Source organism: Saxophila tyrrhenica, assembly GCF_035928015.1.
Source record: "Saxophila tyrrhenica strain CCFEE 5935 chromosome Unknown scaffold_1, whole genome shotgun sequence".
NCBI classification, from domain to species: domain Eukaryota; kingdom Fungi; phylum Ascomycota; class Dothideomycetes; order Mycosphaerellales; family Extremaceae; genus Saxophila; species Saxophila tyrrhenica.
In genome coordinates, this window is record NW_027041733.1 from 1,606,368 (window position 1) to 1,632,489 (window position 26,122).

The 26,122-nt window shown below is 54.5% G+C and overlaps 10 protein-coding genes across 10 annotated transcripts; 5 read left to right on the forward strand and 5 right to left on the reverse strand.

Annotated features, from left to right (window-relative positions):
• Positions 1-2,662: 2,662 nt before the first annotated feature.
• LTR77_000714 (uncharacterized protein) lies at positions 2,663-5,020 on the forward strand (the record flags this gene model as incomplete). Its single annotated transcript, XM_064797979.1, has 3 exons — positions 2,663-2,705; positions 2,867-4,407; positions 4,463-5,020. 3 exons carry the CDS (start codon positions 2,663-2,665, stop codon positions 5,018-5,020), a joined length of 2,142 nt encoding a protein of 713 aa, XP_064664213.1.
• A 1,000-nt stretch (positions 5,021-6,020) lies between these two features.
• ASK1 (DASH complex subunit ask1) lies at positions 6,021-7,247 on the reverse strand (the record flags this gene model as incomplete). Its single annotated transcript, XM_064797980.1, has 1 exon — positions 6,021-7,247. One exon carries the CDS (start codon positions 7,245-7,247, stop codon positions 6,021-6,023), a length of 1,227 nt encoding a protein of 408 aa, XP_064664214.1.
• Positions 7,248-7,694: 447 nt separating this feature from the next.
• LTR77_000716 (uncharacterized protein) lies at positions 7,695-9,271 on the forward strand (the record flags this gene model as incomplete). The annotated part of the gene is made up of 6 exons (XM_064797981.1): positions 7,695-7,699; positions 7,784-8,032; positions 8,090-8,264; positions 8,320-8,439; positions 8,499-8,546; positions 9,074-9,271. 6 exons carry the CDS (start codon positions 7,695-7,697, stop codon positions 9,269-9,271), a joined length of 795 nt encoding a protein of 264 aa, XP_064664215.1.
• Positions 9,272-9,837: 566 nt separating this feature from the next.
• Positions 9,838-13,148, reverse strand: LTR77_000717 (uncharacterized protein; the record flags this gene model as incomplete). Its single annotated transcript, XM_064797982.1, has 3 exons — positions 9,838-10,881; positions 10,935-12,557; positions 12,612-13,148. The coding sequence occupies 3 exons, from the start codon at positions 13,146-13,148 to the stop codon at positions 9,838-9,840; spliced, it is 3,204 nt and encodes a 1,067-aa protein (XP_064664216.1).
• Positions 13,149-13,610: 462 nt separating this feature from the next.
• Positions 13,611-15,772, reverse strand: LTR77_000718 (uncharacterized protein; the record flags this gene model as incomplete). The annotated part of the gene is made up of 5 exons (XM_064797983.1): positions 13,611-13,703; positions 13,785-13,897; positions 13,957-14,339; positions 14,397-14,903; positions 14,970-15,772. The coding sequence occupies 5 exons, from the start codon at positions 15,770-15,772 to the stop codon at positions 13,611-13,613; spliced, it is 1,899 nt and encodes a 632-aa protein (XP_064664217.1).
• Positions 15,773-16,515: 743 nt separating this feature from the next.
• Positions 16,516-19,212, reverse strand: LTR77_000719 (uncharacterized protein; the record flags this gene model as incomplete). Its single annotated transcript, XM_064797984.1, has 1 exon — positions 16,516-19,212. The coding sequence occupies one exon, from the start codon at positions 19,210-19,212 to the stop codon at positions 16,516-16,518; it is 2,697 nt and encodes an 898-aa protein (XP_064664218.1).
• A 477-nt stretch (positions 19,213-19,689) lies between these two features.
• LTR77_000720 (uncharacterized protein) lies at positions 19,690-20,288 on the forward strand (the record flags this gene model as incomplete). The annotated part of the gene is made up of 2 exons (XM_064797985.1): positions 19,690-20,084; positions 20,150-20,288. The coding sequence occupies 2 exons, from the start codon at positions 19,690-19,692 to the stop codon at positions 20,286-20,288; spliced, it is 534 nt and encodes a 177-aa protein (XP_064664219.1).
• A 223-nt stretch (positions 20,289-20,511) lies between these two features.
• Positions 20,512-21,584, reverse strand: LTR77_000721 (uncharacterized protein; the record flags this gene model as incomplete). The annotated part of the gene is given in 3 exon segments (XM_064797986.1): positions 20,512-21,327; positions 21,373-21,515; positions 21,530-21,584. The coding sequence occupies 3 exon segments, from the start codon at positions 21,582-21,584 to the stop codon at positions 20,512-20,514; spliced, it is 1,014 nt and encodes a 337-aa protein (XP_064664220.1).
• Positions 21,585-22,737: 1,153 nt separating this feature from the next.
• LTR77_000722 (uncharacterized protein) lies at positions 22,738-24,759 on the forward strand (the record flags this gene model as incomplete). Its single annotated transcript, XM_064797987.1, has 8 exons — positions 22,738-23,110; positions 23,160-23,469; positions 23,533-23,657; positions 23,730-23,791; positions 23,868-24,155; positions 24,205-24,478; positions 24,545-24,606; positions 24,661-24,759. 8 exons carry the CDS (start codon positions 22,738-22,740, stop codon positions 24,757-24,759), a joined length of 1,593 nt encoding a protein of 530 aa, XP_064664221.1.
• A 665-nt stretch (positions 24,760-25,424) lies between these two features.
• Positions 25,425-26,081, forward strand: SDT1 (suppressor of deletion of TFIIS; the record flags this gene model as incomplete). Its single annotated transcript, XM_064797988.1, has 2 exons — positions 25,425-25,866; positions 25,921-26,081. 2 exons carry the CDS (start codon positions 25,425-25,427, stop codon positions 26,079-26,081), a joined length of 603 nt encoding a protein of 200 aa, XP_064664222.1.
• Between the last annotated feature and the right edge of the window lie 41 nt (positions 26,082-26,122).

A 26,122-nucleotide genomic window follows, 5' to 3' on the forward strand; every position in this document is an offset into this window, starting at 1 on the left:
CGCTGGACAGGTAGAATGGATTACACACAAACGAATTGCGTACCTGCGAGCGACGGGAGGTCGAATACAGGGATGCTAAGCTTTGAGCGACACCAGGATCAGGCGTAGGCCAAGAACGGTCTATCGACGGAGTCGGCTGTCATGGCGTTCGCAATTTCACGACTGCCGGGGGACGGACCTACTTGCGTTCGCAGTGTTGTTGTATACGAACGGACTGTTCTCTTGCCGTCGCGAGTCTTGCAGCAAGATTCAAGCTGGCCTTGAAAAGACGGCCATGTCATTGTGCAGAGTTCGCCTCGCTGAGAAGACGTGCGGTCGGAAGAAAACAGGACAATAAAGCAGTGACTAAAGATCGCACATTGACGAACGAGAGGGCGGAGAAGGCACAAGAGATCGTACCTGAAGATCAGGGAGTCTGTTTGCGTCAAGGCGCTTGCCTAAAGCGATAATTAATTGTGACATTCGTCGCCGAAAGGAGAGAGACGATTCATTTCCGTGTCTTTGGTGCGCCGTTGGCTACAGTTTTCGGGCTCGAGCTTGCACCGCCGCCGCCACGTCCGCCAATCCCAGCGCGCTCAGAATAGCAGCGCACCGTCAAGCGTGACTTCATCGCATCGCTTCGCTGTTGTGTGCTTTCTGTTGACATGGGAGAGGCGTACGCGGGCCCGGTAGCTCAGTGCTTCTGTCGGTACCTGACCCGACCGTGGCAAGCGCGCCAATGACCGCGGCGACGTCGTTCGTCTCTTTTGACTCTTCTGCAGCAGCAAGGGATGGCTGTTCAGCTACCTTGTGTATCCTCTCACGCATCACCATGGCTAGCCAACAGCTCCCCTGAGTGGAACGCCCCAATGCTGCCCGAGAACGTCCGCTGGGGCGGTTGGTCCTCCACAATGGACGACCAGGCGCAACGGACAGGCCACGTATTGAATGCATCTGATAGCAGCCTCTAGCTCATAAGCTTCCTAATGGGTACATCCGACAAGGGTGGCGCCTGTCTGTCCCGGCCCTAAAAACAGACAGATGGGTTCGCTCCACCGATATGGCTGCTCTGGGGATGTGCCTCCCACTCCCTAGACCCTCGTCGCCGCTATAAGGCGTCGTTCTAAGTTTGCGTCATTTGGCCAGTCACAGCAGCTGGATCCGGTTCTCTCTCTGTGTGGATGGCCTCTTCTCCAAGCACTTCGTTCTCACATTGCATAGATCGGCATCTTGTTTATCACGCACCTGATAACCGTCTGGACCGCCCTCCTACCGTCCTTGAGGTCGACATATTTCAACTCTACTGTCGACAGCCCACGCCCATTTGACCTTGCGGTCACCTTGAAACGTTCGTCGAAGGATTTACGAGACATTCTGAGACAACTCCAGTTTTGACTCCACGAACACCGACACATTGGGTGCATTCAGGTATACAACCCCACCGCCCGGTTACGACACACACCTCGCCTGGCGCTTCGATCCGGATCTGCAAGGCAAACGATCGTTGCCGCCAGACAAAAGCCATTGTTGAGCAGGCCATAGTCAAAGGTGACTGCTGTCGACGGCCACGATCTCGGAAGCGGTCGGGTCTGTCAAAGGCGTTTCGGCGGCGGTGTCCACGAGACGGCATCCCGAAGGTCGACTGCCCGGACTCGTGACTTGTACTATCAACGCACTCAGCAAGCAGAAGTCAGAGGACCGACGGCTGAGCCTGAACTCATCGTCTGTTGACCGATCGATCCACCTGTGAGTGCTCCCTTATCGAATTTCCTTGCATGCTTGCTTGATTGAGGCATTTGAAATCGCGCTGTGCCAATGCCAAGCGAGAAACCACCGATGTTATGGAAACGATTTGGAGCGCGGCAGATTCAGCCACTGCAATGTCGAATCAGTCAACATCCCTTTGTCTGTTGACGTCGGATCCAGTTTTAGCAGTTTGGGGTCACAGCACTTCTTACCTGTTGTATCATCAGCTGATATCGATCAGGAATTGGTTTCGTCTCGCCCAAAATACCGTCGCTACAGAGGTGTTGGGTTGACACCGGGTTGGAGATTGGCCTCGGAGACGCGCAGTAGCGAGGCCGCCGGTGCACTGGGTCGAGCAGCGGAAAGAACCCTGCAATCTGCTGCGAACGACTGCGAGCGCAGCTAAATCGCAATCGTGCATCTGGACCACCAGGAAGCAGGAAATCTGACACTCACATCAAAGCGATTCTTTGTCTTCTGCATGTCTCGTACGGGTAGCCGCCTGACTGCACGGATCAAGCGTTCGTTCGAAATCAGCACCCCTGTCTAACCTTGCATTGCTTCAGCAACTACGCCTGATCATATCTGCGTCGTACAAGTTGCAGGAGACTGCCTCCGTCTTCCGCTTCACTGTTTGACCGAAGTCATCCTTCGTCAAGCTGGCAGACTCCAGGCGTATGCGTCACCAGGTGCGTCGTTTCTCACGTTTTGCAATACTCGGCCTTTACGAGGTCACCGGGAACGATCACAACTGTTGCCTTCGAGCTCAGCCACGATTTCGCTGACTCAGGTTGGGCAGGGAGCGCGAAGGGACAGCAAGACGTTTGTGGTCGTTGATGAAGACTGCGGCATTCCAGTATCACTCGTTGAAAGCTATCAGGCTTGCAGCGACGCCGGGCCCTTGGCCCATCCAGATCCAAGGAGCGTGCTGTTGTCCATGTCGGACTACGACAACAAGCAGCATTACGACGATGTGTATGGTGAGTCGAAAAACCGCCCCTCACTCCTGCCTTGCGACCAAGTCGAGTGCTGCCTGAGGTCGGCCGTGCCACCTCCGAGGCGGCTCCCACACCAATCGACGACACTTGGACATGTGAAAGCAGGCAACATGGCAGATGACTAACGTCGGTGACGCATGCAGAGTATCCAACGAGCACAAGACCCGAACACGGGCAAGGCTATTCCGCTTTCGCTGCCCATCCGACCTATACGAACGACTATGTAACGACTCAGGCGGAGGTTCCATCTGGGCTGCCACACTCCGTGGCCGCATACAATCGACATCCCGCGGCCCAAACGTATGCCTCACATGACACAGCCTACTACCACAACCAGCAGGTCCATTACCCTGCATATCTTGAGACTGCCTCCCGTCCACTGCCGGAAATAACATCCTACTCACCGAATCAAGGACAACGAGGTACGCGAGTTACCGTCTACCTGCGATCTGTCTACGACTTGGATCTGCCGCAAGTTACACCGATGATTATGTTCGGGCCAAGGCGGTGCGAAAGCCAGAGTGTTTTGACGAAGACGACGCAGCATGGCCAACCGTACCATTATGCACTCACCGTGGACGCACCTCCTCTCACTCCCACGGCCTCACCATCTCCGCAAGTCCCGTTGACTCTGACCTTCGACGAGAGCCCTGTTACCTGGTCGCCTACGTCTTTCGAGTTTGGCAGCTTCACATACCTGGATCAACAGCCTCTGTATCCGGTCTTGTCCCCTCCAGCTCAGCAGAAGAAGCGCAAACTCTCGCCTGAAGCATCTCCTCGCCGCTCACCAACGAAGAAGCAGTCTCTCCAACATCTTGCCGGGCCATCAAGCGCTGCTCATTCGGCCTCGCCTTTTCGACGACCAAGCGTTCCAGATCTGTACTCTTCAGGACGTCGATTAAGCGTTCCAGAGGTGCAACAGAGCTATGCACTCCCGCGTGTTTCGGCTCAGCAGTACTACGCTCCACAGCCTGCTCCGTCCTACCACAGCACCCAAAGCCCATCATGGAATTACATGCCGCACATGCAGTCCGTGACGCGCAGCCCATCGACAGCGACGATGGCGGCTGGTACTAGGAGTCTGGCTCAGGCCTCACCGACCATCAATCCACCTCTTATCAGGACATCAACGTTGCAGCAATCACCAACAACGCCAGCAAGCACAACTTCGGCTTCACAGTTCAACCCGCATGCTATGTACCTGGCAAACACAAAGGCGGTGCTCAAGATCGAAGGTGACCTCAACTCGATGGCAGACAAATGGACACCTACCGAGCATGAGACCGGACGCCGACTCGTTCAGTTCCGTCGCAAGCAAGAGGGCAGTGTCATCACGGCGAACTTCGAGCCGGTCACTCTCGAAGACCGGATTCCGAACAGCATCTGTGTCAGCTGTATCTGGTGGGAGGAGAGGCATGAGTGTTACGTCACCAGCGTGGACACCATCTCACTGCTGGAGTCCCTTGTCGCAGTCCGCTTCACGGTGGAGGAGAAGAACCGGATCCGTCGCAATTTGGAGGGCTTCCGGCCGGCGACTGTCTCGAAGACCAAGCCTGACAGTGAGGGATTCTTCAAGCTGATCATGGGGTTCCCAAACCCCAAACCAAGGAATATCGAGAAGGACGTTAAGGTCTTTCCGTGGCGCATCCTGGCTGGAGCGCTGAAGAAGATCATTGGCAAATATGTAAGTCATGGATGATGTGCATCCAAGTTTGCATGCATGCTGATCGTGCCGCTAGTCCGCAAGCTACTCGTCCACCGCCGGCGCACTGCACACTCCCGGCGCAGGCGCAAGCTCCTCGAGCTACTCTGCGTCGAGAGCCTCAGAGATCGGTCTGGAGCACCCTCACTCACGGCCAATTGCATCACCACATTCGACGTCCAGCTCTGCGACATCCCACGGCAACGCGTACGCAGCCAACATGGCCACTAGCGCATATGCACTGCCTGCCATGGGACCTACAGGACTCGGCATCGGGCCGTCAGCAGGTCCACCATCAGATCTGCGTTTGACTGTGCCCACGTCGGCCACTCACGAGACGACATCATGGCACCAGCCTTCGGCGCACTACTCCTCCGACCTCTCTGCCACTCGCGGATCATGGGACTATCCGCACACCTACCTCAGCGCCTCGCCTGCAACCGGCCTGCCGAGTTCCGCCCAGTCGTATCAATTCGCCAACCGCATCCCGTCGCTCTCGGCCCACCCTGGTATAGCTGACACCGCACGCTTCGTGCCATTACAGCAATACGAGGACCACCAGCAGCAGCAAGGTCACCCGACACCGACTGGCTGATAAAACGATAAGAGAGAGCCAGACAATAGTGGTGTGCCACCGACGTTTGTCGAGCTCGCAGCTCATTGGGCCGAGCAAATCCAGGCTGCACGAAAAGCTGCCACACCTCTCCATCAATCAATCAACCCCACACGACCTTGCAGCTGCAGCTGCTGTGCAATCGGCTCCGCGTGCTGGTTGCACAGCATGAACGCCTGTACCTCTCTTTTCCTTGCAGATGATCGATCCACCCGTTTTCGCCAGAATCTGGCGTCTTGTCTCGACAACGTTTCCGACTGGCCGCGCTGGATCTGGAGGCACACGCCGTCATACACTTGCACCTTTTCCTTGATTTACACAACAGCATTGATACCCACTCACACACCACATTCAGCACGACTATGCATTGTCATGCTGCGACCTTTTCCATTTTCCTTGGATGCGAACTAGAGCCTCATTGCCTTCACGGGACCACCAACAACATCGATTGCGCGGCAAGCGCGCGACCAACGCTTGATACCCCCAACCAACTTGCATTAATTGCATCACTTGTTCATTTGCGTCGGAGTTTCTCGTTTGGGACGGGGAGTTGACGGCTGGAAGTGCATGCCGCTGTATGATTATGATCATTTGGACGTTTTGAGAGTGTCTCCGTCCTGTTTGCTGAGCTTCTTGCGTGTTGTTGCTTGAGGGAAAATTATTTTGATGGGAGCTGGTTCGACAGGACAGACTATTAATTGACGCTGATGGCTCGCTCGTTCATGGTGTTGAGGCGAAGCAGAGAAGGAGGGATGGTTGTATGATAAGATACCCAGCGCACTTGCACATACTGCATTTAGTTCACTTCATTCTACTGACACTTACATTACAACTTTACGTCCTCTTCCTTCACTCAATTTTCACGATCATCCAAGTCTGCATTTGAATTGGTAGCCGCGATGGTATTTCCGTGGGACTGATCTGGCTTATGATGATCAATACGTTCATGGAGACACATTAGATCCTTGTCGTACTACATACTCTAAAACGTATCGTCCTCATAAGCCCTCCTCACCACACTCGGACTCGGCTCATCAACCACACTCGGATCATCAATCCCCTCAATATCGTCCGTATCGTCCGCGCCAGCAGTCAACAGTAGATCATCCACAATCCGCTTGCTCGCCTCCCGCGCTGGCGTTTGCATGAGCCGACTCTGCGGGACGTGGAATTGCATCGTTTTCGGCGGGCTCATGTCGCCGTAGCCATCATCATCATCGTCTGAGTCGTCGCTGGAGAAAATGTTATGGCTCGTGTGGGTCTTGGTGGTGCTGTAGGCTTTGTCCTGCGGTGAGAAGAGCTGGCGTCCGGTGGAGGTGGTTGGAGCTGCGTGGCCGGTCTTGCGCGCTGGAGTCAGGATTGAGACGCCTGGGGTCCGAGGCGCTGCGGCGGCTTTGGCCGGTGAGAAGAGATCGCTGCGGAGTTGAGGGGCGGGGAGGTCTGGAGATGATTGAGGCGAATCGTCCCATGGCATGCGTTTTGTGGCTGTTGCAGGCGTTTGCTTTTGAGTCGGCTGAGGTCTTTGGCGGCGCTGGGTGTGGGGCGTGGCTTGGATGCGGTAGTTCTTGTCCAGGATGCGGTGCATCAGAGGGTCATTGTTGCCTCGTTGTTGGGTCGAAGGTACGTATGCTGCCGACTCTGGCTCGAAAGGCGATGACTGGGCACCAACACCAGTGCGCGGACGAGGTGTACTCGGACCTTCTGAACTACCCGTAGCGAGAGGGTTCTTCCCGGTGTATTTGCGCGGAGAGGGGGACCTGAAAGCGGCCGCCTTGCTGTTCGTCTTCCTGCTAGACCCAATCTTGGGTGTCGACTGTACTCCCGTGACTTGCGTAGGCGAGTCCACCGAGAACTCATCCTCGTCATCCTCCTGCTCCTGCGCGCCGGCCTGCATATATTCTCCGTGATCCGTTGGCGTCTCCAGATTCGTCGAAGTCGTTTCGGTGTGTGTTACATCTTCCTCCGGAGCCTCCTCGTAGCCTGACAGCGACACATTGGCCGAAGCCTCGAAGAACTGCTTCCAGAACTTGGAGCCCTCCCAGACATTGCTGCTGTGCTTCGCATACTGCTCGACGATGGGTAGTATGCTGCTGGTGACGATGCGATGCGCTTTGCTGAAGTTGCTGTCGATTTCTTGAAGTGTAAGGGTGATTTGTTGCTCGATTTTCTCGAGTTCTTCCACATCTCGAGAGGCTCCTTGTCGTGACATCTTTATCTTTACTTTGATATGTACATCAGGTCGCGTCCCGTCGCGTCGCACTCATAAAGCCATCTCGAAGCGGAACGTTCCGCTCGACGTCACGCCCTGGGGCTCCCACAGCTCCAACTCCTCTTGACTCGGTCTTGAACTGGAGCTCTCCACCGGACGATTCACCACGATTACTCCACCTGTTCCTAAGCACCCCGCGACGGCCGCTCAGCCGAGTGCCAGCGATGCGGGCGAATGCAGACAATCATAGGCCGAAGCGTACTCCTCGGTGCACATTGTCTAGTCCATTAGCTCCCTTAAGAACCACCAAGAGCCCGGTCAAGTATAAGGGTCTCCTTCCTGCCGTCTTCCTGCTGTACATACCTTTCCTTTGCGTCCTACCAGTCTTCAAGTTCTTTCATAACACCCTTTCCTTCTCGTAAATTTCCCGCAGCGTCTTCGAGCACAATGGGGTACGTTTCTCCGGCCACCAGCAAGAACAATCCTACATCCAGCCAAATGCTCTTCTAAAGACGTCCCTAACAACAGCAACACAGCAAGACAGCCATCGTAACTGGCTCAGGCCGTGGCATCGGACGTGCGATAGCCCTCCGCCTCGCGGACGACGGCTACGATGTCTGCGTGAACGACATTCCAGGTCAAGAAGAGGTCGCCCAAGCAGTCGCAAAAGAGATCGAAGGCAAGGGCCGCAAAGCATGCATTGCTCTGGGAGACGTCTCAAAGATCAGCGATGTGCAGTCGATCGTGCAGACCAGCGTGGATAAGCTTGGCCCGCTGAACACCATGTACGAAGACAAAACTACAAGCAGATGGCAGTGAGCTATATTGATAGGTGGTGGCAGGGTCGCCAACGCAGGCATTGCCCAGGTCAAGGGCATGCTCGATCTCACGGAAGACGACTTTTCCAAGATGATGTCGGTCAACATTACGGGTGTACACAACTGCTATTCGACTGCAGCGAAACAGATGATCAAGCAGGGTAACTGTAAGAAGGACGCTCCTGGGAAGCTGATTGCGGTACGTCGGACGAAGTCTTGGCGTTGAGTAAACTTCGACTGACAACATGGTACAGGCATCCAGCATCGTCGGCTTCAAAGCCTTCGCACTCCTTGGCCACTACTCTGCTACTAAGTGGGCAGTCCGAGGTATGAATCAAGCCTACGCTATGGAGCTTGCGGAGCACAACATCACCGTAAGACGCTCTTTTACCTGCTTCGCAACCAATCGTTAACCACTCTTCTCCATTACCAGTGCAACACCTACGCCCCCGGGATCGTGGACACGCCCATGTGGAAATTGGTGCGTCAATCTAGGTGGAATGGGTCGCTGCTATGTCCTAGACCCGGGAGACTTCGAGAGCCTGGTGGCTGAAATGGTCACGTGACCTCTCCAAGCCATCGAATCGGTCTAGGCAAGCGAGGCACAGTGAAAGAGACCCACCGCACACCTGGCAGTCTTCTCCGAGATCCAAATGTTCTTGAAAAGGCCACATCACTATCACCGACAAGCTGTCCTGGTCTGTGAGAGGATCCATTTCAAACAGCTGACTTCACACAGCTCACTCTGACCTAGTTGGCCCCTTTTGCTGTCGGCGGCTTGACCCGGGGACAGAGAGAGCGAGAGGTGTGAAGGATCTTCTCACAGACAAGAGGGCCTGCCCACAGGAGTGATGTGGCCTCTCCAATCTCATTTGGACCCCGGAGAAGACAGCCGAATATGCCAGCTGGGCCGCTTTCACTCTGCCTCGCTTGTCAAGATGTAGTAGCGGCACTGCACCAGCCTCCCTTGGTACAGAAACGAGAGAAAGCTGACGTCTTTCACCTTAGATCGACAGCGAAATCGGCAAGAAGTCAGGCAAAGGAGAAGGCGAGGTCATGAACCACTACGTGAAGGAGCTCACTGCTCTCGGACGGCCTTCAGAGCCAGAGGACGTGGCGAAGCTGGTCTCTTTCCTGGCGAGTCAGGACAGCAATTTCGTGACGGGGCAGACGCAGTTGGTGGATGGCGGTATCGTTTTCACATAGGCAAGCCAAAGACAGTGGCAGCGGCCGACCGGGCACATGGCAGTCTTCCCCGACACGAGGTTGCGGCCAAAAATGCCACAACACTCTCATCAGTGGGCTGTCGTTGTCTGTGAGAAGGTCCTTTACATGGCTCACAGGTCCCTGGCGGGCCGCTTTCACTGTCGATAGGAATGAGACAGATAAAATGGTTGTGGAACACGTCCTTCTCATACAAAGCAGTTCCAAGTAAGCGTTATCTACCGCTGAGCTCTCACCCCAGCGGACAACCCGCAAGTCGAAAGAAACCCACTCAAAATCAAAAAACACCACCCATTGCCCAAATCCCGCCCAAGAACATGGGCATCGCAAAGTGGTATATTCCCGATTCTCCATTTTTCCCTTTGCCGAGCACACACCGTACACACCCGTAGTTCATCAAAAAAGATCCATATCTGCAGTACAACAGACAACAGGAGAGCTCGCTTTTTTCCGTTTATCAAGTTTGTTTCAAACAGCATCCTTGCACGTGGGTATTTCCGTTTACACCAGCACATCAAAAATCAGAAGTTCACAAAAACGCCATTTTTTTAACGCGGAGGCCCAATAGGGGCCGGGTATCCTGACGAAGAAGGAGTGGAAGTCGTAGCGTTCGTTGCCGCCTTGGAGGAGGAAGAGGGGCGGCTGGTAGATGCAGCGGGTTGGCCTGCAGAGGGGTCCTCGGCGCCGCCGGTTGTTGAGGGTTCTTTCGCGAGGCCGTTGGCGGAGCGTGGCGGAGTGTCGTATCTTGGAGTGACATCGCCGCCGTTGGTGTTGATCATGCCGAGGCCGGGGATCATCGGCGTGTTGAGAGAGCTGGAGGATGCGTTGCCGTTGACGCCGAACGGGAACTTGCTCTCGAAGGCGCCGGAGAGTGAGTTGGAGGAGGTGCTTGGGCGGGTTCCGGAGGTGCCAAAGGAGCCCCAGCCGTTGCCGTGGTTGCTGTGGTTGGAGTCGTGCTCGAGATCGATGCCGGAATCGTTCCAGGGGTTGCGATAGCCAGAGTCGCGCGACTCCATGCTGACAAGGGAGGCTTTCGAGGCATTGTTGGACGCATGCATGAACAGCGAGGAGCTTGGCGAGTTGGTGCCGTTCTTGCGTCGACGTTCGATGAAAGAGCTGAAAGACGACATGCTGCCAGGTTTGCGAAGCTTGTCGAAGAGAGAGCGGCTGTTGCTGTCATCTGCGAAGCTGCCACGGGTAGGAGACTCAGTCGAGATTGCCGGCTCAGCACGCTGCAACAGCTTCGACTCGAAGAACGGCATGTTGTCCTCGAAGGAATCCGACTTTGGTCGCGGAATGGCACCCTTGACGGTGTTGGAGTCCAGCCCACGGCCAATAAGTGGGAGAAGCAAGAAGTCGATGGCATCCTTGAGACCACCTGCGTTGTTGCGGGTGTAGCTGAGGACCATCTTCTCGACCGTGACTTCCACGTCACCTTGCTTCTCCTTTCGTGGCTCATGGACTTCGACCTCGACGACATACTGGTCCTTCAGCTTCTGTGCAGTATCTTTGCTGAACTCGTCAGATGAGAGATAATTGCGCAGCTCGTCGGAGGTCGGGAACTCGATCTCATGAGTTTCTGGAACCATGCCCTGCTCAGTCGTTAGCATCTACTGTAGCATACATTGTTCCATACAGGACTCACCAAGAACTCATCCACCGCCTGTGGGACTTGATACTCAGGCCCAGAAACTGTGATGATGTCGCTCGCCTGCTCAGCGCCAGGAAACGTCACCTTGCAGTTCCACTTCTTCTCAAGATCCTCAATCTCCGGCATCCGAGAAATCAGCTCGCGATGGTAGAGCCGATCGACAGGCACGTGCTCAGAGACGAACTCCGCATCGACCTTCTCGACCATGTCCATGATCTCTTGCTTGACCTGCTCAAGACTGTTTGCATTGCGAGCAGGGGTGCGGCAAATGACATTGTCGACCTTTATATCATCGTCGTCCTTGCCAATGCCACCGCGGTCCATTGCATTCGAGAACTTAACAAAGACAGAGTACTTCTTCATGATGCGCTGGATGTGCTGACCTCCAATGCCAATGATTCTCTTGTGGTATTGATCCGGGACATGGAACGAGATCGAAGCCGGCATCTCAAGCTCCACGAGATCCAGGCCATTCTTCGTCGCTTCGTATTGTGCGCCTCGCACATCAATGTAGAAGTTGTACTCGTTGAAGCCGTCGAAAACGATCTGAACATTGCTTTGGCTCATGATTTTGTTGATCTTGCCGTTCTTCTTGCCGCTCACGAACTCCTTGTGCTCGTTCGCAAGCTCAACCTTGACCCGGAGAGTTGATTGCGCCTTCTTGACAAATGGCAGCGTATTGATGATAGCCATCGCAGCTTTGACAGAGTCGTCGCTCCCGTTGATGTGGAAGTTAAGCTTCTCGAAGGTGATTTCGGCGCCCGAATTGATACAAATGTCTGGCAACATAGACCGAATGTCCGAGGACGTCGGTTGACGCTGCGCCTGGTCCGGGGAGGTCAACCACCACGAGGCACTGTAGAACTGCCCAGCCAGTCCCATGATCTCTCGAACGGTCCTCTCAACATTCAATATATCTGTTGCCTGCACCCGCAGTAGCCCGCTGTGATTTCCGAGAGGCGGGAACAAGACGTAGGAGCCGTTGGCCTCAATGATCTTTCGGATCTTGTCCAGTCTCTCAAGCAGGATGTAGTCGACCTTGCTGGTGGTGATCTGCACGTCTTTTATGAAGTTCTTCGTGTGGAGGACAAGATCATGCAGCCTCTGCTTGGCCTGCATGATCTGATCCATGGTCTCGCCCGTGATAATGATCTCGTCTCTCTCCCGAATGCGAACTGCGCCAAACGTGCCATTACCAAAGACGGTCGGAAATAGAGGCGGGAAGTAGATGGCGGATCCAGTGGCATGTTCGATCATCTTGATATTCCTCCTGTGGCGGCCGGCGAGAAGATTGTGGAGAGTCAACTCCAATCGCATCGAGTCCACATGTCGGTTCAGAAGCTTGTCAATCATGATGAGCAGTCGAGTCTTTGCGTTCTCCGCGCCCTCCATATCGCCATAGACCTGTATCCGCAGCTTGTTGTCCATACTCTTGTCGAGAGCGTTGTTAAAGCTGATCGAGTCCGAGTCCTTCCGCCTTGACTTCGGCTCGAGCAGGAAGATGTCGGCCTTTGTCAACTGTGCAGTTTCGTCCATATGTTGAAGTATTGCTTCTCTTGGGCCCTCCTGGTCTTTCGGAAAGATGATCTCTCGTTCAATGTCGAAGCTCTCACACCGCTATCACCATGTCAGCTACAGAACTCGGGATGATTCCAGCCCTCGGTCTCTTACCAATGTTATTGGCGTCTCCATCAGAATCTTCGCACGCATCTTGTGCACCACCTCCGCATCACCAGAGATACACACGTTGGTGACCAACGCAGTGAGCGGTCCCCGCTGCATGCCGGGTATAGGCTTCGGCTTCGAGGATGTCACCGTGGCTTGCACTGTCTCCCCACTGCTCTCACTCATCTGCCTGCACAAGCTCCTTAACGCCTCTACATTCCTCGTGTGTACCGGCAGGGCATGGTTGGGCGTATCTTCTGCCGCCCCCTCCGGATGCGTCCACTTCTTCTCCGCGTTCATGCTGCTGTACAGAATGTCCTCCTTGTCCGGCCCTGGCAGGTTCGAGTTGAATGGAACGTTGAAGGACAGGTTGACGTTGTGCCCGGCCACTGCTGGGTTGGGAGACATTGCGTTGCCGGCCAGACCGCGCTTCGCGGGAGGTGGCGGCGCGATGGACAGATCATGCGGAAGTTGTCTGCCATCATGGGGTCCTCTGGAGAAGCCGATCGAGGCGGTGAGTCGGTTGGAAGTGATGCGATGCATCGCGGCCTCGAGGACACTCTCGCCCGGTGCTGGAAGCGGACGGTTTTGCTTGCGTGGAACAGAAGAGCATGGAAAGAAAGACGTCTGGCGCAAGGAAGATCAGTCGACGCGTGAAGGCATGAAATCTAAGCGCCCTCCTCGAAATGCCGGGGCATGGTGGGTAGAAAAACGATGGTGGGTGTACAGTGTGGTTGTGTAGAGGTAATCCGAGCGAGCCAGCAGGTGAGGTTTGGATAACTTAAGCTCAGAGCACGTGACGTCAAGCCACAAAAAACGAGAACCTGGAAGGTCTTCCACGGAAGTTGGTATTGAGATATCGAAGATACTGTCGAGACTGGTGAGATACGGCAATGGAAGCAGATAGACGTGTTGTCTGTCAAGCAGGAATAGCGGCTTTGTTGAGCCAGGGGATATGGAATATGTAGACAATAAGTCCGGTGAGTAGCTCTATGACAGTAGTGACTACTGGCTTGCACGCTTGAATAGCACTTCACCGCCACCAACATTACTCTGTCCTGCAACAGAAGGCTCGAGGATGCCTTGTTCTACCAAGTCCTGCAGGAGAGAAGATCGAATGGGTTAGCAAAAGGCTTGGTATCACGAACGAAATCATGGCTGTACCCATCAACGACGTACCTGGACAAGGCCAAATATCATCCCATCGCACCCTCGCGCAGCCATAATATCGACGGTAACCGGGAGGAACTCCTTGTGCTTTGTAATTTCGGAGCGATAGGATGCTTGCCCAACTACGCCGCAGTACACCCATTAGCATCGCCTCGAAATGATAGAGAATAAGGTTGCTTACTCGGCAGCACAAAGTCCGGACCACCCCAAAACGGCGATACTCTACTAATCCCAAATCCATACGGCGCAACAGGAGCACTGATGTACTGATTGCGGTAGTTTATGCTGGCTTGCGATCCAACGTAGAGCAAGATGCTATCGCTGCAGGTATCTGGGTCAGGCGCGAGGCCGTGCTCGGCGAACCAATCTGCAAAGATTTCCCGCCTCGCATTCTGTTTAGCGACCGCAGACTCAGGGAATGAATCTCCAAAGGCCCAGCGAGCGAGCGATACGGGGTCGACGAAAGGTTTGCGGCCATCATGAGCTGCGGCATAATCCTCGTAGAATGGCTCGCGGACGAGATCGACTTGGTTTTTAGAGATAAGAATCGGGTATATTAGGTTCCTGACAACAGTCAGCAGTATCCTGCTGACGCTGGGAAAGCCTCAGTCGTAAGCTTACAGATAGTCAGAGATGCTAGGGTTTGTGTTCGCCGGGTGAGTTCTCCTCCAGCTTCTCTCCACGTCGTAGTTTGTCGTATTTGCACCCAAATACGCTGTAATCTTCGAGACAAAGTCAAGCAGAAGATCGTCTCCAGGCTCGGACACTTTCTTCGGAAAGCCATACAGCTTGATTTGCTTGGGATATGAGTGGGAGATGGTGACATTGTACAAGTAAAGGGCCTTCGCTGCTTCAGCCCACAACAGGGGATCCCGGGTTAAGAATCCAGCAGTATCGAGAGGCGGAGACAAAGGCATCGTGCCGTCCAGAGCTACCAAGTCATGGCTAGGTCGGTTACCGTACAGTCCCTGTACCTCAGAAGGTCCACGAATCGACCCTCCTGTGTCGCTGCCCAGCGTAAGGTCGAGCCACGGGTAACTTCCAGCTGCGGCGCCCGGGCCGGATGAGGAGGAGCTGGGATCCTGGTATCCGTCCCCTCTTGGGTTGAACGGGCTGTGGTAGTCGACCCTACGTACAGATAACGGGTTAGCCAGCGTCCACGACATGCAAAGGTTTTACCCGTTGACTCCTTACCAGTCCGCAGTGGCCTGTTCACCGTTCGCAAACTGCGAGGTCTTCATCTTTCCGACAATGATAGCACCTGCGTCGACCAGACGTTGCACAGGAAGTGCATTTGCAGTGGCTGGAGGGTAGAGATGGTACCAGGCTCGATTGCCGTTGCTGGTGCGAACTCCTGCAACATCATAAATGTCCTTGATGCCAAGACGTACTCCCGCAAGCGGCTTCTCGGCCGTTTTCGTATAGTAGAGTCTCGAGGGTACGGCCACGGCTAGCTGCTGGCCTGCAATGTTTGCTGGAAGCACACCGAACGTGTCGCCGTTGGCCCCGACTAACGTCTCGGTGAATGCACCGGCAAAGTCGGTATACAGTCGCCACGCCTCGTAGACTTCTCCGCTGGATGACAGGAAGTAGGGTCCTTCGGGTATTGCAGCATTCGCCGCTACATTGACAGAATATATCGTACTGTTTGTGGCGTTGGATGCGGTGCTCCCCGTGGCCTGTACGTATATGCTGCCCGCGAAGGCTTCCGTGAAGACATCGTCCACAGCACTGAACTTTGAGACGGCGCTCTGGCAATCGAAGTGGCTATCTTCCGAGTCATCTGTAACAACTGCGATAGGGAGCAATCCTTCCTTTAGCGCTTTCTGCCCGAGCGCCGTATTGCCTTGTATCGTAGTCACAGGGGTCGGCGGGAGGTAGTAGGCCACTCCAGCCAGGTAAACGGTCTGTCCGGTGAGTTGTACTGTGGCCGCCCAAATGCGAGGCGCAACCGCCAAGGTGAGAAAGGTGATCAAGCGGCCCATATCTCCTGGCATGGCTGAGTAGAGAGGCACTCAAAGCTGAAGGCAGAGCGCCGATCATTGCCGGCGGACTGCTCCATTGTTTTATACTGGCGAGGGTTCTTCATCGTATTCTCCCAGTATCACCCTGGCGGCTGGTCACCTTCCTAGTAAGCAGTAAGCCACAACGCCGCCGAGCGCAGGCCTTGCTCGAAAGAGCAGGTCATTGTGGAGTTCAGGCGACATGGCAGTCCACGATGAACCGCCAGGCGTGTCGAAGGGTGAACGTGGATTGGGCGTAGATTGATGAAAATGGCAGATAAGGTCGCAGAGACTTGCGCAAGGTCCATCGGTCCGCTGACGATGTACCTTGCCCGAGATAAGGTCGACGGCCAGGCGGCTGACAAGGCGGCTCATGTCCTCGACATTCGGGTATTGGGCCCACAGTAAGATAGCTCGCTAATCTGAGGTGGTCGATGGCCAAGAGCATTTTGTCAGGGCACATGTTTTGCTTTCCTTATCACGGCTGCACGCCTTTGATGCGTGGTTGGTTCTTTAAAGCAACTGCAATTGTTTCAAAACCTGGAGAACGTGATACAGGCTGAAGCGTGCGCCAAGCTCGAAACAATTATTATACACGCCTCAGGTCGAAGCGCAATGCTACACTGACTTTGTACACGCTCCCGATAACATGCCACTAGAGCCTGTTAATCACGGCAGATGTGTTTCCTCGCTGTACAGGCGTAGCTGACAGTGCGAAAAACCCAGCAAGTCCTCCATCACTGATAGTGCACCTGACTGACCTGCTGCGGATACACTTCCTTCCCATACTGGTCCACATATCGTACACTTTGCGGAGGAGCCTGGCTGTAGGTGCGCTGGGGCGCTGGTTGGGCTGACATGCGGTAGTCAGGCGGCGGCATGACACTGACTGCGCGAGGTGGAGCCGGCGCTGGCTCCTGACGGACATATTGTATTGGTGCTACACTGCTTTGTCGAACGTATGATGCTGGCAGATACTGTGGCTCCTCCGGAACAACACTGTAACTCCTGCTTGGTGCGTAGGCGGGCGCAGTGTCATTTCTCGCTGGTGGCGCCGGTGGTGGTGGCATCTGGTCGTATGCTCGAACTTGCTGATACACAGGAGATGTCGGCTGTGGTGCGTACTGCGGAGGCTCTGCTGCAGGGCGGTTGAGATACTCTCGAACGCTGACCCCGTTGGAATCGACGTAAGCGTATTGCGATTCTGGCTGTCGTCTGGATGGAGGCGGTGGCATGCCACGATCTGCTGGTTGATAGTAAACAGTCTGCGGTGGCTGCGGAGCGTACGCAACTGATGCTCGACTTGGTGCACGCTCAACGGTCATCTCCGGGTATGGTCGAGTCTCGATAGGCGCCATTGAGGCCCGGGACGGTGCATAGCGTGCCGGCTGCGGCTGCGGTTGAGCTGGCGCCGGACCAGCCTCCATATACCTATTGCCATACTGGTCGACAATGATGCGTTTCGGAGCTGCGTCAGGTGGAGGCATCATGTTTGTGCTTGGCTCTGACTGAGCGTACGGGTCTTGGTACTCTGGGTATCGAGGCGGGGAGCGCGAGCGGTCCGAACTCTCGTAGTACACTGGCGCTGCATTTGGTTGCTCTGCAAAAGTTGACGGGACAACAGATTCGTGGTACTGCCCAGCGTGAGGCACGCGTGAATCACCGTATGTCATCGAAGAAGTCCGACGCTGATATGGTCCCACAGGCGAATATGCTGCTGCTGGAGGAGAAGCCGGTCGTTGCGCATAGTGCATGCTGGCAACTCTGCGAAGATCTTGTGTATCCCTCTGCACAGGGCGGTGGAGAGCTGGAGATCCAACGCGCACCACCGCTGAGCCGGCCGGCTGGCCATACTCATACCTCAAGCCAGAACGAGGAGGTTCGTAGCTATATTGTGACAGAGGAGCCTGTCTCGGTGTGACCAAGTCGAGTTCTGGAGGCCTTTGATAGGTAGGCGGTTGGCCATAGCCGGGATGGGTTACCATCCCATTGAACGGGGGCGGTGACACCGGTTCGTCCTTGATGTAAGGCTCCTGTTGTTGAGTTGGCCTTGCTGCAGACTCTGGTGCATTCTGCCGATTTCGCTTTTTGCTGCGGCCGGCGGGTTCAGGTTCACGTTTCCGTTTCTTGGCCTTCTTTTTCTTGCCGTTGCTAATGTTGGCTGGGACCGGGGGAGAAGCTGATGACTGTCGCGCAGGGACATACTTTGGGTATTGCTGCGGCTTCTGAACGACTTGAGGAGAGCCATTGACCAATTCGAGTTCATAGTTGGAAGCTTTAGCCGTCGCGAGTGGCGACACACGGTTCGGCTGAGGTGCTGCAATGTGCGTGAGATGGTTGCGGATGATAGGCACTTGCCTGGGCGCCGGGGCTGGCTTCTGAGACCGAAGCTGGGTGGAAATGACGTTGTCGGCTGTGATCTTTTCGGGCTCGGTGCCGGCTGTGATCTCTCCAGGCTCGTAATCGGAGTCTTCGCGCTCTACGGGGAAACGCTGCTGACTAGCCACGGGTGCTTCGTACGCTTGAGAGTGACCGATAGCTGGCGGGTCTGGCGGCGTGTAGACATCGTCATCATACTCGCCGTCTTCAGGATCATACATGTCATCATCCGCTTCAGCACGGGGGACATTGTGCGCGGAGTGAGGTGCAGGCCGGGCAGAAGAGCTAGCTGTCTGCTTGGGTCGAGAAGATGAGGGTTGCGGCGCGCCATCAAGACGCTCGAAGTCGGCAGTGAAGGAATCTGCAGCTCTGTCAGAGCCGTTCTTGGAGCTAGCTTCAGAGGACCAGTCACTTTGAACTTGACTGGAGTAGTAATCGTTCTCATCGAAGGAACTACTCGCGGCATCATTCGCTTCCAGTCCTGACACAGGCTTGACGCGTCTCAACGCGCTGGCGAGCACAGCGTCGACATCAATCGACGAAGATGCTTCTACGCCATGCTCCCTGTCACGCGAGTTCTGCTTGCCGTGGTCCACCTGATTCTGCAGTTCGCGATCGAGCCGCTGGCGCTTGAGTTGTCCTTCTGCTCTTACAAGACTGTCTGACTTTTCCAGGAAGATAGGATCTAGTCCTGCAGCCGAGGACGGCTTCGTGCCGTATACCTGAGAAGCATCGCTTGCAGATGGGGCAGCTGCTTTTTGCAGCCCAGGCAAAGAATGAGACAGTGAAAATGATGAAGGCTTCTGAGGCTGCGTCTGGTTAGTGGCATACGCCGAACCATTGGCGAGTGCGTTTGTCTGTGGCGCTGAGAACCCGTTCGAAGGTGCGTCTGGCGCAAGCAACGCCGCCCTGAGCCGCTCAATAGCAGCAGAGGGTAGTGCGAGGGTACTGTGGCCTTCGAGTACCGCGTCTTTCAGGCGGTTCAGCTCAGTGAGAAGCTGATCATCATCAGCAGACAATGGCACAGTGCCATTCATGCCCTCGTGTACAGCCATGCGCGGTATCATCGCATGGTGGACGGTTGTGTTGCTGCAGAGAGCGATGAAGAAGTGCAGGCGCAAAGGAGATTCAAGTCGACTTCGGCCCGCCTTGGCGTTTAGTCTAGCGAGGTCCTTCCAGTCCATCTCGACTCCAACACCGCTGGCATGATCCAAAGGCGCTGCACGCAATCGACGGCTACAGGTAGCCGGCTAGGCGGCGGTATGAGTAGTGAAAGGACCATTGCAAGATTAACCCTCGGACGAAGCAGTATCGTCGACAGTTTATAGCCGAGAGCACATCAAGACGGTACGGTACAGTAGTATGCATATTGGTCTGGCGCTTCCACACTAGCCTGCCTGGCCGCGAGAAACTCCTGCAGCTGCTGCTCCAGCAAATGGTGAAGATCCCAGAAGTACTTCTTCCAGGCATGCGCTTTTAAAAAACGGCAACTTACACCTCGATACCCTGGCACCTATCAGCAGCTTTCGAAGATGTGCGCAGACGCCTCTTCGTTCGTGCTCTCGAGAGCCAAGGTTGAAGATATCCCCGAAGTGGTTGAGCTGCAGTACGATGCCTTCCCGGACTTTGCACGTCGGGCCTTCATGGGGTGCTACTCGCGAGACGACATCGCAAAAGTGGCGGCTTACTACATGGAAGAGATGCGCACCGACCCGAGCGACATTTGGATCAAGGTCAATGATGTTGAGAGCGGTAAGATTGTCGCTGCCTCGAACTGGAAGCTGTATTCGACCAGCGCACTTCCACATGGTACGGACAAAGTCCCGACTTGGATCGAGGATGAGGAAGCCAAAGAACTCACTCGAACGATACTGGAGCCCATGAATGAGCTGAGGCTCAAGGAGAACGTCGGACCGTTCATACGCAAGTAACTGTTCACAATAGTTGCGGCGCACACTGACATTTAGACTCAGATTTACACATCTGTTTCAGTGCTGCCGAATACAGACGTCGAGGAGTGGCCAGTATGATGATGCAATGGGGCTGCGATCTGGCCGATCTACTTTCTCTTCCAGGTTGGATAGAGGCGAGCCCTGAAGGTGATCAACCTCACCAAAACCCAGCAGTTTAGTAGTCCTGCTGAACATGCCTAGGGAACTTGCTCTACAAGCGTTTCGACTTCTACGTGCATAGCGAGATCGTCCATGACGGAGAAGTCAAAGGCACTGCAATGAGGCGTGAGCCGAAAGCGAATGCAGTTCGCAAGCGAAAGCCAGAGAACGGAGATGTGATCCAATGCTGACGGCTATTCGCATGGCTCAGATGTATTTGCAACACTAGGCGCTGGGTATCATTCATTCTATGTCGACATCGACTGTTGTTCTGACCACAATAACTTGTTGTGAGCTATCCCTCGCCGCATCTTTCTGCCCAGCTTTACTGTGTTGCGCAGCGGCCTGCGATATGCCATGCCCGCCCTGCAATGATGTGCCTTGGGTGCTTGAAGTCTGCTTTTCGTGCTCTTTGCTCGTGTGGAGTGGTGTCATGTGATATGAGGCTCCATCGCTTTTTGCGTCGGCCCATTCCTCATAAGCTTGCTGATCGACCTCTTCCAGTGCCGTCCCAAGATATCCGGTGTTCCAGCCTTTGAGGAAGACATGCAAGCATGGCGTGGTGGCTGATGCCACGCAATAGTGAAGCTCCAGCTGTGTGTAGATCTCGACGACCGTATACGAGAAGGTGAAGTCCGCATAATCGAGGCGCGAGACAGCGACCACTCTAGCGACGGAGAGAGCAACGACAGGCATGCGCATGAAAAAGCCCATTACTACTCTCCTCTTAGACTCCTTGGCCATCTGCAGGTCCCAAACCAGAAATATTGGAAATACCATGGTGCTGATGTCGATTAGGCTTCCGAGAACGCTGCAGGTCGCCCATTGAGCGAGTATAGCATGCTGCAAGGACGACTCTGGCATCCAAGGATGGCTGAGATCGTTTCGCAGTGCCACGAGCAATACACCCGCTACGCTGTATACTACACACAAGACCATCATGGCCATGGCAGCCTTCGCCTGGGTGCCATGTGATGAGAAACGCTGGAGTAGGAGACACACTGAGGCTTTCGAGAAAGCGAGTGCCAGGATGAACAGAACGTCACGGGCATAGACAAACTGGCGAGGTCAGCGCGTTAAAAATTCGTGGACAGCTGGACTGACCTTATTGATACTTTGCACTCGGAATTGTTGCAGCCTGTCGAGCTTCTCACCCAAGCCATCCTCTTCTGCCCTCAGTATTAAGCCAGTTTGAACGACGCTCAGAATCTGGACGGCTTCAGCAAACTCTCCTAAAGCGAAGACAGCTGAGAGAACTCACGAATGCCACCGCCGCCAAAGAGTCGTCTCTGCCAACGAGTGATACCCAGGGCCATCGGATCCAAAGACGGGTGAGTGAGAAGAGGGTGCTGAAGGTCAGACAAAGCAGCGCGACTACCAGTACCTGAACTCCACGGTCGTTGTTGTTCACTGCAGTGCTGGGTGTCAATGTCGGCACTGCGGAAGGCCCCTCAGAAGCAGACATGATACCTGAGGGAGCGCAGGCTGCGTGGATTGAGTGGATTTAGACTCCGTAGTACATACGGTTGGCTGACAGCAGCAGGCCATGAATTGATGGAGGTTGGTGTTGTTCGACAACCTACCTTTTCGTAGGCACAGATACATCCGTCTATATTCCGCTGCGAAAGCGACGGTCGCAGCGCTGTTGGAGTGACCCGTCGATATGGCACCTTCGGAGGATCGATACTGTTCTTGGCGACGGGTTGGAAGATGGTGTCGGAGGCACAGCTGCATTCAAATCTGCCAGCCGCTAGCGCACAGCCGATCACAACCAGCAAGGATCGGGGCGCTCTTCCGCCGTGCATGAGAGTCACATTAGCGCTGTTCTGTGTCGCGTCCCGGCGGGATCGGACCTCGAGGGTGACGGCAGGGACAGCTATTGGGCGAATACTGGTCTTTGACGATAGGCTGTGGCTCCCGGTAGGTGGTCTAATAAGCTTGATGCAATCGCTTAACGTGATGAGGTCGGCCGTGGTAGGTGGAAGCTCTCAAGCATGTCTGTACTCTTCCGGTATGGTGGTCTCCAAATGGAAACGCTGATTCAAGATCAGGCAAACTGCTCTGTCCCAAACTGTCTTGAAGGTCGGACAAACCCCTCACTGTCCATGCATTTCACTTTCTGCCAATATCAATGCCCCAGACTTGGGCCCCAAACTTGGGGTCGAGATCTCTGACTGGGTCTCAGAGAAAGAGAGAAAGAACGTATGCCGATGCCGAAGCCTTGAACGTGCTGAGGAGCTCTTGCGGAAGCGAACAGTGAGTAAAGCGTTACCTAGTCAGTGAGTGGCACTACTTCGCGGAGGCTCTCTAGGTCGCTTGATCCCAGTTGATGCAGGACCGCTAAAGGCGTAGGGTGCTGATTCGTTTGTTTGTCGTAGAGGTCGGTGGCATGGCTTGCTCGACTTGAAGAACCCAGCGTCTTCCTCCCCCTCACTTTGCTAAGTACATGGCCATTCTTTCTCCAATTCGATGTCTCAGCCAAGTAAGGCCGACATCTACGAGCTGCAACATCGAGCTGTCGACAATCAATGGGACGATGAGCTCCGTCAAACCGACGCTTCCGGCGTCGCAACCGGCACCAGAGAGGATGCGTTGGACATGTTGCGGCTGGGGAGAACGCAGGAGTTGCGGCGAAACTTCAAGTCCTTCTCGATCCTGGGTATGGCTGCGGTGACCATGGCGACCTGGATTGCGATACTGCAGGCTTCAATCTTCAGCTTGATCAATGGAGGGTTGGCCGGTACCATTTGGGTGTATTTAGCCACCTGGATATTCACCATCTCGCTCGTCCTATCGCTGGCAGAAATGGCAAGCATGTCACCGACAAGCGGAGGCCAGTATCGTAAGCCTGCTATTCCCTTCCTGTTGGCAATCACTAAGAAAGATCTCAGACTGGGTGTCCGAAATGGCTCCTCCCAGCCAGCAACGATTCTTGAGCTACGTCGTCGGCTGGCTATCAGCGCTCGGATGGCAGGCGATCATCGCAGGTGGCTCCTATACCAGCGCCACGCTGATCTTCCAACTGGCAGCACTCAACCATGATGGCTTCGTGTACAAGCCCTGGCATGTCACGCTCCTGATGATAGGCGTCGGTGTGTTCGGTACCCTTGTTAACACGTTCGGCGCGAGAAAGTTGCCACTGTTGGAAGGCCTCATATTGTGCCTTCATATCTTTGGATTCTTTGCCATTATCATTCCATTGTTAGTACAAAGGCCGGATGAAGCAGTACTTCGCAGGAAGCGGAGCCGACTAACGAGACTCAGGTGGGCAATGGCTCCAAAGGCTCCGGTAAGCGACGTCTTCGGAAGCTTCTCCAACTTTGGAGGTTGGCCATCGATTGGTGTGGCATGCATTGTCGGTCAAATTGCGGCAACGGGTGCTTTCGTCGGTGAGTATGCTGCGTAGAGCCGGGCCCAATTTGTTGTCACTGTGGTCCAAGACTAACATTGTCCGTATCCAGGGAGTGATGCTCCTGTGCATCTGTCCGAAGAAGTCAACAACGCCTCGCTTGCTGTACCACGGGTAAGCAGATTGCCCAACGATCGCAATGAACCATCTGTGAAAAGCAAAGTCTTTTGATGAACTGACATTGTATCAGATGATGCTGGGAACCATTCTGCTAAACGGTGCGATGGGGTTCGTTATGATCATCACATTCTGCTTCTGCATTACGGACATCACGGCGGTCATTAGTTCGGAGTCACCGTTCTTGTTCGTCGATGTCTTCTACGCGGCCACCGGAAGCAAGGCTGGCGCTACCGTGATGGCCTGCATACCGCTCCTCCTTACCTGCTGTACTGCTCTGAACGCCATGGCAGCGGCGTCTCGTCAGGCTTGGTCCCTGGCGCGGGACGGTGGCTTGCCCTTCTCCGGCTGGTTTCGGAAGGTACAGTTATCAGAGGCCACGCAGTAGGACGATGCTGATTGTATGACAGGTTGTGACGATCGGCACGCCGATCCCACTCAACGCCATCTTATTCTCGCTCACCATTCTGGTAATTCTTGCATTGATAAACCTGGGCAGCTCGACAGCATTCAACAGCATCGTCGCGCTCCTCAACAGCGCGTGCTCGTTCTCCTACGCATTGAGCGTTGGTTGCATATTGCTGAGGCGTGTCCGTGGGCAGTCCATCCCAGATGCACGGTGGTCTCTTGGAAAGTTCGGACTGCCACTGAATGTTATCTCTTTCCTCTTCGTCATCTTTTCAGGTGAGTGCTGGAGATCAGACCCTTCGATTTGGGCTGTCAATTGACTTTAGCATCTTTGCGTTTTAGGAATCATAAGCTTTTTCCCAGTGACAGCAGAGGTAGAACCCTCGACGATGAACTGGGGCGTGGTGAGTGATGAACACATTCCTTTCCTTTGCGCCGTTGCTAACATCGTATTCAAGGTTATGTTCGGCGGCGTGTTCGCGATCGCAAGCTTGGACTACCTCGTGCGCGGCAGAAGGAAGTATGTTGGGCCAGTGGCTCATATCAAGAGGTTTTAGATATAAGAAATTTATACTTGTAGTCTCGCATAGTCCTCACTGCCTCTGCGAACAACGACACTCGCCATGCTGTAGACATCGCTAGCCCCAGTGCATGGCTTCCATACGTTGCGCTCAGGGGAGAGGGCCGTGATTGCAAGCCATTTTGTGAGTGTGCTGTGGTTGATTCGACGGTCCCCTTAGCCTGGTCTGCTGCAGATGGCCACGGCGAGGCCTTCATCGTTCAACGAGGGCCATGAACTGTATAGGGACTGTACGTAAAGAAAGAAGTCCATATGCAGGAGGCTTTTCGTGCCGTCTGCTCATTCGAGGCCTTGGCAAGACGCCACCTTTTCACTCTCTTCCACCCAATGTTTTACAACAACGTTAAGTCAAGATGATACCAAGAATGTCACTCCAGAACATAACGAGGCAAAGCATTGTGGTCCGTCAGTTTGGTGTACGATGAACCTCGGCGCCTTCATCAAGTCGACCAATTTTGATACACCAAGGAGTCTCAAGAAAACATCCATACTCATCCCTCAGCCATAAAGCAGCCGACAAGATGAAGACGTTTTTCTTTGACATAGACAACTGTACGGCACCGATATCTCATTACCAATACCCAACGCAAGACTGACTTTTCCACAGGCCTCTACAGCAGAGACCTCCGCATCCACGACCACATGGGCACCCTCATTGACGACTTCTTCGTCCACCACCTCTCCCTTTCCCGCGAAGACGCCGCCCACCTCCACCAACGCTACTACAAAGACTACGGCCTCGCCATCGAAGGTCTCGTGCGCCATCACAAAATCGATCCGCTCGAGTACAACACCAAAGTCGATGACGCATTGCCTTTGGACGACATCATCAAACCGGATACGAAGCTCCGCAAATTGCTGGAGGATGTTGATCGGGAGAAGGTAAAGTTGTGGCTGTTTACTAATGCGTATGTCACGCACGGCAGGCGGGTGGTGAAGCTGTTGGGGGTGGAGGATTTGTTTGATGGGATCACTTACTGTGATTATGGGGCGGAGAAGTTACTTTGCAAGCCTACTCCTGAGATGTATGCGAAGGCGATGAGGGAGGCCGGGGTGACGGATCCTGAGGAGTGTTATTTTGTTGGTGAGTGGCGGCATCTTACGCTCCACCATGTGCCAGAAAGCTGACAAAGGCTAGATGACTCAGGTCTTAACGCTGCTGGAGCAAAAGCGTACGGATGGAAGACTGCGCATTTGGTGGAGCCCATATCGAATCCGCCGCCTGAGCAAGTGGGAGACCACCAGATCCAGAGCCTCGAGGAGCTAAGGACAGTCTTCTCCGAACTGTTCAAGTCATGATCGATGAGGTGAGGTGAACAACGACTGCACGAGTATGTAAA